Source organism: Oncorhynchus masou, chromosome 30 (genome assembly GCF_036934945.1).
Source record: "Oncorhynchus masou masou isolate Uvic2021 chromosome 30, UVic_Omas_1.1, whole genome shotgun sequence".
In the NCBI taxonomy this organism is placed as follows: Eukaryota; Metazoa; Chordata; class Actinopteri; order Salmoniformes; family Salmonidae; genus Oncorhynchus; species Oncorhynchus masou.
In genome coordinates, this window is record NC_088241.1 from 31,872,835 (window position 1) to 31,888,503 (window position 15,669).

At 40.8% G+C, this 15,669-nt stretch overlaps 1 protein-coding gene across 6 annotated transcripts in view; it reads right to left on the minus strand.

Moving 5' to 3' along the window:
• Positions 1-15,669, minus strand: part of LOC135522527 (cadherin-7-like) — a 172,382-nt gene that overhangs the window by 25,640 nt on the left and 131,073 nt on the right. For all 6 annotated transcript variants that reach the window (XM_064948872.1, XM_064948869.1, XM_064948871.1 and 3 more), the window contains exons 9-10: positions 1,987-2,104; positions 937-1,188 (exon numbers count right to left, since the gene is read on the minus strand). In XM_064948872.1, the coding sequence (XP_064804944.1) occupies positions 937-1,188; positions 1,987-2,104 (370 nt within the window). The remainder of the gene's footprint in view (positions 1-936; positions 1,189-1,986; positions 2,105-15,669) is intronic.

Consider the following 15,669-nt stretch of genomic DNA (forward strand, 5'->3'; position numbering starts at 1 on the left):
TATGGCTAGACGGTACACTATCCTTCTCTCAGCACCTATCAAATCTGCAGGCTAAGGTTAAATCTAGACATGGTTTCCTCTATCGTAATCCATCCTCTTTCCTCACAGATGCCAAACTAACCCTGATTCAGATGACCACCCTACCCATGCTAGACTACGGAGACATAATTTATAGATCTGCAGGTAAGGGTCCTCTTGAGAGGCTTGATGTTCTTTACCATTCGGACATCAGATTTTCCACCAATGCTCCTTATAGGACACATCACTACACTCTCTACTGCTCTGTAAACTGGTCATCTCTGTAATTCCGTCACAAGATCCACTGGTTGATTCATATTTTTAAAACCTTCTTAGGCCTCACTCCCCCCTACCTACTGCAGCCCTCATCCTGCACATATAACACCAGTTCTGCCAGTCACATTCTGTTGAAGGTCCCCAAAGCACACACATCCCTGGGTCGCTCCTTTTTTCAGTTCGCTGCAACTAGCGACTGGAAGGAGCTGCAAAAAACAATCAAACTGGACTGTTTTATCTCAATCTTTTCCTTCAAAGACTCAATCATGGACACTCTTACTGACAGCTGTGGCTGCTTCACTTGATGTAGTGTTGTCTCTACCTTCGTGCCCTTTGTGCTGTTGTCTGTGCCCAATAATGTTTGTACCATGTTTTGTGCTGCTTCCATGTTGTGCTGCTGCCATGATGTTGTCATGTTGTGTTGCTACCATGCTGTGTTTTCATGTGTTGTCTTAGGTCTCTCTTTATGTAGTGTTGTGGTGTCTCTCTTGTCGTGTGGTGTCTCTCTTGTCCTATATTTTTATTTTATTTTTAATCCCAGACACTGCAGAAGGCCTTTTCCCTTCTGTTAGGCCATCATTGTAAATAATAATTTGTTCTGAACTGACTTGCCTAGTTAAATAAAGGTTAAATAAAAAATACCCAGCAGTGTAATGATGCATCCCAGAACTGCGACCAGGGCCCCTGTACTGAGGCCAGCAGGAAGTGTGTAGGGCATGGCTCCACATGATTGGGCCACACCGTCCGAGTCACAGTCACACACATTCACTGATAAGGTGTTGGTGCTACTGAGGGCAGGGCTTCCATTGTCGACAATCAACACGGGCAGTCGATACAGCATCTGCTCCTGTCTACGAAACCCTCCACGTTTCGTTACGATAGACGCCGTGTTGTCTGGAAGGGAGGGTCATGAACATGATCAGTCAGGAAGAAGGGGAAGAGGATTTAGAGATTAAATCCTGCATAGTCTGTGATGAGCCTACAGACTGGATCAACCCTAGAATGATTGATATCATCTCTAATTTAAAACAACCTTAATATAGGAGATTTCTTTATTTCACAAATCACAAATACTATAGCTGCAGAGACAACTTTATACTGTTTTGTTTTTATGCTTTGTTTTTTATGCTTTGTTCTACAGTTCGCAAAAACACTACAGTAAATACTACAGTATACTAGTCAGCAAAAACACTAGAGAAATTACTACAGTATGTAGTACACTTTTTTTTCACTAGTATTTATACTATAGTAAACTGTAAATACTACAGTATACTATAGTATTCCTACGATAGTTTATATACACACAATAGTATTTTTTCAATTGGGCAGTGACATATGAATAGTAACAACTGAGGAATAGAAGAGAAAGCATAATGGCATAATGTCAGGAGAGTCCAGAAAAAAATGTACATAGGAGGAAAATACTTTCAAATTGGGTCATTACATTTCAAAACCTGCAATTAACATTCATAGATATTCTTATCCATTGAATGGATTTAAAGGTGAAAGAAACATGAATGAGCCATCAGAATCATCCTCAGAAATCCACACTTGGCCATGGTTGACCCTGATCTTACATACCTTACAAACCCTGATCCCTTACATTAAAAATGTTCCTCACATTCTTCTTTGTTGTCAGTAATGGACTATTGTGAGATAATTGGAGTAATTTGACAAGGAGGAGACACCTACCTTTGTTGTCTCGGAGAGTGAAGTTGCTATTGCTAACCACAGACGCAGGTAGGGCAAAGTAGAAGAGATGACCACTGGGAGATTCATCCTTGTCCACTGCGCTGATGGTCTGGATGACCTGTGGAACACATGACCACACACATCCACTATGATTGTCTGAACCTCTAATGACACAACCAAATTGTGAAGCTGATCGATTGATTGATTGTTTGATTGATACAATTGCCTAATTGTTGCCACTAAAAGGTCATAAATCCATATCTGTAGTTTCTTTGTTTTAGCCTGGCATCTCCATAAGAATTAACTGTGCTGGTTGAACATGGTGCCTAATTGCGTTCACAGGTTTGAATTAATTTACAAACTAGAATAAATCTCGCTTAACACAAGGCCAATGCAATAGCGTAACTAAAATGGTGCTAATAAAGCTGATTTTGATTCATAGGAAATATTTATTTTATAACGTTAGCTATTATTTTCCATCACTTAACACTTGCAGTAAGTGCTTTTTTTGGCAAGAGGAGCCCACGGCAGCCTTATAGGGATGAGATTCTCTCTGAAACATTATAGGGATGGATTAAATTGTTTTTTCCCGTCATCAATCTACACACAATAACCCATAATGACAAAGCAAAAACAGGTTTTTAGAAATGTTTGCAAATGTATTAAAAATAAATAACTGAAATATGACATTTACATAAGTGTTCAGACCTTTTAAATCAGTACTTTGTTAAACAACCTTTAGCAGCAATTACAGCATTGGGTCTTTTTGGGTATGACGCTACATCTTGGAGCAATTGTATTTGGGGAGTTTCTCTCATTCTTCTCTGCAGATCCTCTCAAGCTCTGTCAGGTTGGATGGGGAGTGTCGATGCACAGCTATTTTCAGGTATCTCCAGAGATGTTAGATCGAGTTCAAGTCCGGGCTGTGACTAGGCCACTCAAGGACATTCAGAGCCTTGTCCCGAAGCCACTCCTGCATTGTCTTGGCTGTCTGCTTAGGGTTGTTGTCCTGATGGAAGGGGAACCTTTGCCCCAGTCTGAGGTCCTGAGCGCTCTGGAGCGGGTTTTCATCAAGGACCTCTCTGTACTCTGCTCTGTTCATATTTCCCTCAATCCTGACTAGTCTCCCAGTCCCTGCCGCTGAAAAACATCCTCAAAGCATAAGGATGCCAGCACCATGCTTCACCGTGGGGATGGTGCCAGGTTTCCTCCAGACGTGACGCTTGGCATTCAGGCCAAAGAGTTGAATCTTGGTTTCATCAGACAAGATAATCTTTTTTATCATGGTCTGAGTCCTTTAGGTGCCTTTTGGCAAACTCCAAGCTGGCTGTCATGGGCCTTTTACTGTGGAGTTGCTTCCACCTAGCCACTTTACCATAAAAGCCTGATTGGTGGTGCTGTAGAGATGGTTGTCCTTCTGGAAGGTTCTCCCATCTCCACAGAGGAACTCTGGAGCTCTGTCAGAGTGACCATCAGGATCTTGGTCACCTCCCTGACTAGGGCCCTTCTCCCCCGATTTCTCAGTTTGGCCCGGTAGCCATGTCTAAGAAGAGTCTTGATGGTTACAAACTTCTGCCATTTAGGAATGATGGAGGCCACTGTGTTCTTGGGCACCTTCAATGCTGCAGATTTTTTTTGGACCCTTCCCAAGATCTGTGTCTCGACACAATCCTGACTCGGAGCTCTACGGACAATTCCTTCGACTTCATGGCTTAGATTTTCCTCTGACATGCACTGTCAATTGTGGGACCTTATGTAAACAGGTGTGTGCCTTTCCAAATCATGTCCAATCAATTGAATTGACCACAAGTGAACTCCAATTAAGTTGTAGAAACATCTCAAGGATGATCAATGGAAACAGATGTAACTCAATTTCGAGTCTCATAGCAAAGGTAAATAAGGTATTGATGTTTTTTTTTGTTTTTTTTATATAAATTATTTAAAAAATCAAAAATCCTGTTTCTGTTTGTCGTTATGAGGTATTGTGTGTAGATTGATAGTCCAATTTATGTTTTTTAATCTATTAGTATATTTGAGTTCAACCACAATATTTGTTGTATTATTTTTTTCTGTATTTTCTGGTGGATTAAACTGAAATAGCAACCAACTTTCTATGGCTTGTTTTAAAAATAGTGATATTTTGGAGATAAGTTTATTGTCAAATAACCGAAAGTGAAGGGAAAAAGGGAAAAAGGACATTCTTTAACATGTGGTGAGACATTCTTACCAATCTGCTAGAAAACCAGTTCGGATTTAAGTATAACATTTGTATGACTGATGCATGACTGATACTAATATTTAATCATTCATGCCCTCCAAATTAATTTTCATTATATAAACAGGCCAGTTTAATTTTGTCTGGCTTGCCCTTCCAAATAATATTGAAAACAGCCTGTCTCATCATTGTTGGTGATTAGGACAACCACTGTTGTGTCGTCGGCTAACTTAATGATGGTGCTGGAGTTGTGACTGGTCATGCAATCGTGAGTGAAAAGGGAGTACAGGGGGGGACAGAGCACGTACCCCTGAGGGGCCCCCCGTGTTGAGGATCAGCACACCATGCAATTATCTGAGGACTGCACCCCGCACACAAAAGCATTACATTCATATCAGTTCATTACATTCATATCAGTTCTGTTATACTCACAGATATTATTTAAAACATTTTTGAAACTTTAGAGTGTTTTCTATCCAATACTACCATTATATGCATATCCTAGCGTCTGGGCCTGAGTAATAGGCAGTTTACTTTGGGCACCTCATTCATCCAAACTTCTGAATACTGCCCCCTAGCCCAAAGAAGTTAAAAGCACTTCATGTCCACAGACGGGAGTGCTACGGGTCAGTAGTCATTTGATCAGGTTACCTTAGTGTTTTTGGGCACAGTGACTATTTTTTACAATTTTATTTCACCTTTATTTAACCAGCTAGGCCAGTTGAGAACAAGTTCTCATTTACAACTGCGACCTGGCCAAGATAAGGCAAAGCAGTGCGACACAAACAACAACAGAGTGTTACAAATGGAATAAACAAACGTACAGTCAATAATACAATAGAAAAAAATCTATATAGGGTGTGTGCAAATTAGGTAAGATTAGGGAGGTAAGGCAATAAATAGGCCGTGGTGGCGAAGTAATTACAATTTAGCAAATAAACACTAGAGTGATAGATGTGCAGTAGATGAATGTACAAGTAGAGATACTGGGGTGCAAAGGAGCAAAAAAAATATATATATATATATATATGGGGATGAGGTAATTGGATGGGATATTTACAGATGGGCTATGTACAGGTGCAGTGATCTGTGAGCTGCTCTAAAAGCGGGTGCTTAAAGTTAGTGAGGGAGATATGGGTCTCCAGCTTCAGTGATTTTTGCAATTCGTTCCAGGCATTGGCAGCAGAGAACTCGAAGGAAAGGAGGAATAGGTTTTGGGGGTGACCAGTGAAATATACCTGCTGGAGCGCGTGCTACGGGTGGATGCTGCTATGGTGATCAGTGAGCTGAGATAATGGCTTTACCTTGCAAAGACATATAGATGACATGGAGCCAGTTGGTTTGGCGACGAATATGAAGCGAGGTCCAGCCAACGAGAGCATACAGTGGTGGGTAGTATCTGAGACTTTGGTGACCAAACGGATGGCACTGTGATAGACTGCATCCAATTTGCTGAGTAAAGTGTTGGAGGCTATTTTATAAATGACATCGCCGAAGTCAAGGATCGGTAAGCAGGAGTGAAAAGGATGCTTTGTTGCGAAAAAGGAAGCTGATTCTAGACACATAAGTATTTGTAAATGTCTACATATTCTAAGTCAGAACCGTCCAGAGTAGTGATGCTGGATGGGCGTTCAGGTGCAGGCAGCGATCGGTTGAAGAGCATGCATTTAGTTTCACTTGCATTTAAGAGCAGTTGGAGGCCACGGAAGGAGCGTTGTATGGTATTGAAGCTCGTCTGGAGGTTAGTTAACACAGTGTCCAAAGAAGGGCCAGAATTATACAGAATGGTATTGTCTGGTTAGAGGTGGATCAGAGAATCACCAGAAGCAAGAGTGACATCATTGATGTATACAGAGAAAAGAGTCGGCCCGAGAATTGAACCCTGTGGCACCCCCATTAAGACTGCCAGAGGTCCGGACAGCAGGCCCTCCGATTTGACACACTGAACTCTGTCTGAGAAGTAGTTGGTGAACCAGGCGAGACAGTCATTTGAGAAATCGAAGCTGTTGAGTCTGCCGATAAGAATGTGGTGATTGATACATTTGAAAGCCATGACCAGGTCGATGAATACGGCTGCACAGTATTGTCTTTTATCGAAGGCGGTTATGATATCGCTTAGGACCTTGAGCGTGGCTGAGGTGCACCCATGACCGGCTTGGAAACCAGATTGCATAGCGGAGAATCTACGTGGGATTCGAAATGGTCGGTGATCTGTTTGTTAACTTGGCTTTCAAAGAGTGCCGCCACTTGGAGCGCCGCCTCTGGATGAGTGTCTTCCTGTTTGCTTACGGCCGTATACAGCTCACAGGCAGGGTAGGATAGATATAGGTCTGTAACAGTTTGGGTCTCGAGTTTCACCCCCTTTGAAGAGGGGGAGAAAGATTTCCAAGCTTTCCGATCTTTGGGGATCTCAGATGATACGAAAGAGAGGTTGAACAGGCTAGTAATAGGGCTTGCAACATTTGCGGCAGATAATTTTAGAAAGAGGGGGTCCAGATTGTCTATTGTGGTCTGCTTGAAACATGTTGGTATTACAGGTTAATAAAAATGTCAGTGAAGACACTTGCCAGTTGGTCAGCGCATGCTCTGAGTACACGTCCTGGTCATCCGTCTGGCCCTGCGACCTTGTGGATGTTGACCTGTTAAAATTTCTTACTCACATCGGCTACGGACAGGATGATCACACAGTCATCTGGAACAGCTGATGCTCTCATGCATGTTTCAGTGTTACTTGCCTCGAAGCGAGCGTAGAAGTAATTTAGCTCGTCTGGTAGGTTCCTGTCACTGGGCAGCTTGTAGCTGTGCTTCCCTTTGTAGTGTGTAATAGTTTGCCACATCCGACGAGCGTTTGAGACGGTGTAGTATGATTCAATCTTATTCCTGCATTGATGCTTTTTCTGTTTGATGTTTCGTCGGAGGGCATAGCGGGATTTCTTATAAGCATCCGGGTTATAGTCCTGCTCCTTGAAAGCGGCAGTTCTAGCCTTTAGCTCAGTGCGGATATTGTCTGTAATCCATGGCTTCTGGTTGGGGTATGTATGTGGGGACGATGTCATCAATGCACTTATTGATAAAGCCAGTGACTGATATTGTGTACTCCTCAATGCCATCGGAAGAATCCCCATATCAAACATATTCCAGTCTGTACTAACAAAACAGTACTGTAGCTTAGCATCTGATTCATCTGACCACTTTTTTATTGACCGAGTCACTTGTGTTTCCTGCTTTAGTTTTTGCTTCTAAGCAGGACTCAGGAGGATAGAATTATGGTCAGATTTGCCAAATGGAGGGTGAGGAGAGCTTTGTATGTGTCCCTGTGTGTGGAGTAAAGGTGGGATTGACTCTTTTTCCCCTCTGGTTGCACATTTAACATGCTGGTAGAAATGAGATTAAATGTATTTAATTTTCCCTGCGTTAAAGTCCCCGGCCACTTGGAGCGCCGCCTCTGGATGAGTGTCTTCCTGTTTGCTTACGGCCGTATACAGCTCATTGAGTGTGGTCTTAGTGCCAGCATTGATTTGTGGTGACAAATAAATAGCTAAGAAGAATAAATATGAAATCACTCTTGTTAAATAGAGTATCATGATACACTCTACCTCAGGCAAGCAAAACCTCAAGGTATTAAGCCTCCATGACATTAGTGATTTCCTTTAAGTACATAAGGTGATAGATATCAGTTTGATATCAGCCTATTGAGGTATTTAAAAAACTATTATAATCTCACATCATAATAATAGTCTTGTATTGCTTGCAGGTTTGATAAATGGTTATATATATGTTCAAAAGAAGCATGGATCATAATTATTTGTACGGTATAGATCAATGTGCCAAATCTGTTTATGGTCCAATAACATATTTAAAATCAGCCATCTACCTTTAGGATTTGTTTGTATATTTGTAATTTGTATATTCAGAGCAAAGTAATTGTTAATTAATATCATCACCCATTTTGAATTTCCACGCCCATGGGAGAAGTATACCCCCCCCCCCTCCCACCCACAGTCCTTTTTCCACACAGCTTCATCTACAATTGTTGAATGAGTTTCCTGTAAACACAAGAGAGCCCTTTGAACGTAAATTGTTTCATTGTATTATAAATGCTTTTTTTATAGGAATGCCTTCTGGAACATGTGAACTTCCATGTGCCTTAATTAAAACCTCTTAGAGCTCGGGCTACTTTTGTCAACATTCTGTTAAAAATCGCGCAACAATTCAACATCCTGCTACTCATGCCAGGAATATAGTATATGCATATGATTAGTATGTGTGCATAGAAAACTGGTTCAATGGTGTCTGTGACTATAACAGAACGAGTTCCGTGGTCAAAATCGCAAGGAAACCTGATCACAAAATCGACAAAGAAAAAAATCCATCCGCCAGTCTCGGTATTGTCTATGGCTTGCCATAAATGATAGGACTGGGCTTGCAATTCCTACAGCTTCCACACGATGTCGCCAGTGTTGTGATTACCAGGGCTCTTTATCCTTGGTCAGATCACTGAATAGCACATCCTGTCTTCAGGTGCGCACCCGGAAAAAATGTCCGTGAGAAAATGGACTTCGTTTTGAAAACTTCTATCTATTGAATACAGATCGCTCCGTGATCAATTTGATCGTTTATTAACGTTTACTAATACCTAAAGTTGGATTACAGAAGTAGTTTGAAGTGTTTTGTCAAAGTTTATAGGCAACTTTTTTAATTAAAAAAATAACGTTGCGTTTAAAAACAGTGTTTTTCCTGGATCTGACGGTCTTCATAAATGGACATTTTGGGTATACAAGGACCGATTCAATCGAAAAAAAGACCCAATTGTGATGTTTATGGGACATATAGGAGTGCCAACAAAGAAGCTCGTCAAAGGTAATGAATGTTTTATCTTTTATTTCTGCGTTTTGTGTAGCGCCGGCTACGCTAATCCCTTTGTTTACGTCCCCTTCTGGTATTTCGGCGTGTTGCATGCTATCATATAATAGCTTCTCATGCTTTCGCCGAAAAGCATTTTACAAATCTGACTCGTTGGCTAGATTCACAACGAGTGTAGCTTGTATTGAGTACCCTGCATGTGAGTTTTAATGAACGTTTGAGTTTTAACGAGTGCTATTAGCATTTGGCGTAGCGCATTTGGATTTATTGTTGGCAAGGTGGGGCGATTGCGTCTCGGGTGGGCCAGAGAGGTTAATATCAAAATTGTATGCCATCTGGAAATACCAATACAATTGTTACATTTTGAGCCGAGTTGGTTTGGCCACGGAAAAGGAGGGCAACCTTCCAGTTAGCCATTATTGGCAGAGATAATGAATGCCAGGAGATGAGTTGACCCTCCTTTCCATAACATGATCTGGTCAATACATGTAGGTAATCCTTTCTAACGTGGAAATGGATCAACACTCATGCAATTCTACTACGTGATATCTAAAGATATCACTTAGTAGGATTGCATAAGTGTTGATCTCCACTTTCTGGAGGACCGAGTTTTGAAATCAGTGGAAATAAAGTATGATAGCTAAGGAGATGGAGAAAATTAATGCGTTTGATTGTGTATATGCAGACAGACTTGAAAAGAGAACACACAAGGCTGTTGTATAAAACACCTGTCTCCGGATTAAATCTTCAAACTAAGGGCAACCATGGCATCCATGAGAAAGAGGGAGAGATAGTCTAGCGAGCTACAGTTTCAGACATGATACATTTCTCATTTTGTCAAAAAGTCATTTTCATTTCAAGTTAAAGTGTGCTGGCTAGCTAAGGTTAGCTGACTGGCTCACTAGTTAATGTTATATCTATGATCTGTGTAGTAATATTATTCTTATCTCAGAGCCATTTACATTGCTAGTTATAGCCCAATGTTAGCTAGCTAATATTGGACCTGGTTGTTTAGCTACCTGCAAATTCATGCACGGTAGTAACGTTATGAGTTGGGATTATGGTTCATTGTTTAGCTAGCTAGCTACATAGCTAAACAAAAAAAACTCCACTATTTAAGTAACCATTTCTATAGAATGTTTATGATGTCACTGTCAATAACAGTAGCTGGTAAATTCGCCCTGGATGTCTACTCCGATTTCAGAGAACTCTTGTCTAAGTTTTCCAGAGCGCAGAATAACTGACAAATTTATGAACGCTCAACACCCGTTGAATGTGGCTGATGTCAGTATGCGTGGCAAAAAAACCACAGTTGCAGTCACGAACCCACTGGAATACATTAAAACGGTCACACCAAGATTTGTTTCACCTGTCTTTGTGCTTGTCTCCAGCCCCCTCCAGGTGTCGCCCATCTTCCCCATTATCCCCTGTGTATTTATACCTGTGTTCTCTGTTAGTCTGTTGCCAGTTTGTTTTGTTTTGTGAAACCTACCAGCGTTTGTTCCCTTTCTCCTGTCTGTTCTTGCTTCTGTGTTCTGTGTAAGTAGACTCCTTCCACTACATTCTGATCGAAGACCATCACAGGTAAGGGAATATTTATGTTGTAATTATGTATTTCTGTTGACTCCAACATAGCGGAGAAATATTGCTTACGTCTGAGCGCTGTCTCAGATTATTGAATAGTGAGCGATTTCTGTAACGTTAAAAAGAAATGTGACAAAGCGATTGCATTAAGAAGCAGTGTATCTTTCTAACTATATGTAGAACATGTATATTTAGTCAAAGTTTATGATGTGTATTGCTGTTATCTGGCGTTATCTGGCGGAGTTATCTATAATTTCTCCGGACATTTTGTAGCATTTTTTGAACATGGCGTCAATGTAAACGGAGAATTATGGATATAAATAGCATATTATTGAAAAAAACATAAATGTACTGTGTAACATGTCCTATTACTGTCATCTGATGAAGATTTTCAAAAGGTTAGTGAATTATTTTTCTTTTAATCCTGCGTTTGTGATTGCATCTTTTGTTTGACAAAATGCCTACATATCGTCTGTGTCTTTGTGGTGGTTTGATATACATATGTGCTATGTTTTCGCCGTAAAACATTTTAGAAATCTGACTCGCTGGGTAGATGAGCAAGGTGTTCATCTTTCATTTGAGCTATTGAACTTGTTAATGTGTGGAGGTTAAATATTTCTAAGAATATTTTTGCATTCTGTGCGCCACGGTTTGAGTTGAGCGGGGGGGGGGTGTGGTTCCCCTTTGGGAACCTGTAGCGTGTTAACCCACTGTTCCTAGGCTGTCATTGAAAATATGAATTTGTTCTTAACTGACTTGCCTAAGGATGTTGTTAAGGATAGGGGGCAGTATTTCCCCTTTGGATGAATTGCGTGCCCATAGTGAACTGCATCAAAATCTTTCCTAAATTGCTAATATTTGCATATTATATTATACATATTATATATTATTATTAATATTGTATAGAAAACATACTGAAGTTTCTAAAACCGTTTGAATTATGTCTGTGAGTACAACAGAACTCACAGGGCAGGCAATCTTGCAAACTAGTTTTGAAATCCTGAAAGTTGGGGGCAACTTTGACGTCATCGCCCCCTCCCTTCCCAACAAGTTATGGATCTGGAAAGACTTCCTATGTCTTCCACTAGATGTCCTCATTCCATAGAAAGTGTAATGGAGTATTTGCTGTGAACTTTGACCGAATGGGAAGGAAAGTGCTAGAGTGTCGTAAAAGATTCATGTGCTTGAAGGCGCGTATGCGTTGGAGTGCTTTGTCTGTTCCAATCAGCCCCAGATGAACTAGGATGTCCCGGTTGGAATGCTATTCGATGTGTATGATTATAACATCCTGAAGATTGATTCTGCACTTAGTCTGACCAGTTTCGTCGACCTGTAATATGTCATTTGGAAGTTTTGATGCAAAATTATCCTGGACCAGAAGTAATTTTTTGGGCATTTGAGCTGAAAGTGGTAGCAGATGCTGCTACATGGACACTAGAATTGAACATTATGAAACAAAACTATTTATTGTTGAACTAGGACTCCTTGCACTACATTCTGATCGAAGATCATCAAAGGTAAGGGAATATTTATGTTGTAATTTTAGATTTCTGTTGACTCCAACATAGCAGAGAAATATTGTTACGTCTGAGCGCTGTCTCAGATTATTGCATTGTTAGGCTTTTTCCGTAACGTTAAAAAAAATGTGACACAGCGGTTGCATTAAGAACTAGTGTATCTTTTTAATTATATGTAGAACATGTATCTTTAGTCAAAGTTTATGATGAGTATTTCGGTTATCTGGCGTAGCTTTCTATAATTCCTCCGGACATTTTGGAGAATTCTCTGAACATGGCGTCAATGTAAACCGAGATTTCTGGATATAAAATGCATATTATCGAACAAAACATAAATGTAATGTGTAACATGTCATATGACTGTCATCTGATGAAGATTTTCAAGAGGTTAGTGAATGATTTTTTTTAAAATCCTGCTTTTGTCATTTTATATTTTGTGGTACAAAATGGCTATGTTATATGCTGTGTTTTCGCCGTAAAACATTTTAAAAATCTGACACGCTGGGAAGATGAACAAGGTGTTTATCTTTTATTTGAGGTATTGGACTTGTTAATGTGTGGAGGTTAAATATTTCTAATAATATTTTTGCATTCCCTGCACCACCGTTTCAGCTGAACGGGGGAGGGTAGTTCCTGTAGGGGAACCCATAGGCTTAACAAGTTTTAAATAAAGGTCAAATAAAAAAATGTAAATCAGCAACCATCACTCCTGTGTTCCAATCTCATGTTGTGTTAGCTAATCCAAGTTGATCATTTTAAAAGGCTAATTGATCATTAGAAAACCCTTTTGCAATGATGTCAGCACAGCTGAAAACTTTTGTGCTGACTGGCCTTCTTTAGACTAGTTGAGTATCTAGAGCATCAGCATTTGTGGGTTCGATTAAAGGCTCAAAATGGTCAGAAACAAAAGGTCTTTCTTCTGAAACTCGTCAGTCTATTCTTGTTCTGAGAAATTAAGGCTATTCCATGCGAGAAATTGCCAAGAAACTGAAGATCTCGTACAACGCTGTGTATTACTACCGTCACAGAACAGCGCAAACTGGCTCTAACCAGAATAGAAAGAGGAGTGGGAGGCCCCGGTGCACAACTGAGCAAGAGGACAAGTACATTAGAGTATCTAGTTTGAGAGACACCTCAGAAGTCCACAAGTGGCAGCTTCATTAAATAGTACCTGCAAATCACCAGTTTAAATGTCAACAGTGAAGAGGCAACTCTGGGATGCTGGCCTTCTAGGCAGAGTTTCAAAGAAACAGCCATATCTCAGACTGGCCAATAAAAAAAGATGAAGATGGGCAAAAGAACACAGACACTGGACAGAGAAACTCTGCCTAGAAGGCCAGCATCCCGGAGTCGCCTCTTGATTGTTGACTTTGAGACTGGTGTATTTCACCAGACTGCCAAGAATATTGCCCTCATCCAGGCCAAGGTGGCGAGACATGGTACTGATGACACCATAGGCCTTGTTGATCTCTGCACCAGACCGGATGCTCTTGCCAGCATACTTGGGGTCCAACATACAGTATATGCTGTGGCTTGTATGGGCTTCAGGCAGAAGTCTTCAAGTTTTCTGATGTATTTCAGAACTGCAGTTTCCTCTGGTTGGAGCAACGGTGAAGTGGGCAGGGCAGTAAGGATTTCTTCCCTTACAATCTGCAATCGGAGTCTGAACATCAGACAGGATGGCATTGTCTCCCTCAATCCGTGCAATGGCTACTGCTATAGATTTCAGGAGTTTCAGGCTGCTTACCACCTTTTCCCAAAATGCATAATCCAGGAGGATCCTCTTGATGGGGCTGTCAATATCGGCAGACTGTGATATGGCCATTTTTCCTTCCCCTCCAGGAGACTGTCAAACATGATGACAACACCACCCCAATGGGTGTTGCTGGGCGCCTTCAATGTGGTGCTCTTATTCTTCTCACTTTGCTCTGTGAGGTAGATTGCTGCTATAGCTGGATGGCCCTTCACATTCCTAACCAGTTCCTTGGCTCTCTTGTAGAGTGTATCCATTGTTTTCAGTGCCATGATGTCCCTGAGGAGCAGAATCAATGCATGAGTAGCACAGCCAATGGGTGTGATGTGACGGTAGGACTTCTCCACTTTTGACCAAGCTGCCTTCATGTTTGCAGCATTGTCTATCACCAGTGCAAATACCTTCTGTGGTCCAAGGTCATTGATGACTTCCTTCAGCTCATCTGCAATTTAGAGATTGGTGTGTCTGTTGTCCCTTGTGTCTGTGTAGAATACTTGTAGAATACTGGTTGAGGGGTGGAGATGATGTAGATAATTATTCCTTGACCACGAACATTCGACTACCTATCAGAGATGATTGCAATACAGTCTGCTTTCTCTATGATTTGCTTGACCTTCACTTTAACTCTGTTGAACTCTGAATCCAGCAAATTAGTAGATATAGCAAATCTAGTTGGAGGGGTGTATGCTTGGCGAAGAATATTCAGAAATATCTTCTAATACACATTGCTTGTGAGCAGAGGTGAACAAGTTGCATACACAGCTCAAGCAAGACATTCACCAGCATTTCTCTGACCACGATCCTCCATTGAGTCAAAAAAACTTCTGATTCCAGGAGGACCATGAGCTGTTGCTATCGATAAGGTGTCTGATTCATCATTTTCACATCGAATAGAAGTAGAGGGACTTTTGTCAGAGGTTGCTTGTTGTGAGTGCTGATGGAACTTTATGCACTTGGCCAGATGATTCTGCATCTTTGTTGCTTTCTTCACATATGATTTGGCACAGTATTTCCAAATGTACACAGCTTTTCCTTCTACATTAGCTGCAGTGAAATGTCTCTACTCATCAGATATTGCCTGAGTAAAAACAAAAACAAAACTACAATTCCATGTTCAGAAAAATTAAGCAGTTAACTTCTTGAAACTCCCCATCCCGGATCCGGGTTTGTGACTAAAGCCTCAGGCTCATTAGCATAACGCAACGTTAACGATTTCTGAAAATCGCAAATAAAATGAAAATAATGCGTCTGCTCTCAAGCTTAGCCTTTTCTTAACAACACTGTCATCTCAGATTTTCAAAATATGCTTTTGAACCATAGAAATTGACTAATTTGTGTAAGAGTATGCAAAGCTAGCATAGCATTTTGAGTAGCATTTAGCACGCAACATTTTCACAAAAACCAGATAACCAAATAAATAAAATCATTTACCTTTGAAGAGCTTCTGATGTTTTCAATGAGGAGACTCTCAGTTACATACCAAATGCGCAGTTTTTCCTGAAAGCGTCTGTGTGTAGGAGAAATCGTTCCGTTTTCTACATTGCGTCTGGCTACCGAAACGAACCGAAAATTCAGTCACCTACAACGTAAAACTTTTTCCGGATTAACTACATAATATCGACCGAAACATGGCAAACGTTGTTTGGAATCAATCCTCAAGGTGTTTTTTCACATATCTCTTCATTGATATGCAGTTCGTGGAAGCTTGCTTTCCTCTCTGTATCGCATGGAAAAAAACTGGCAGGTGACTT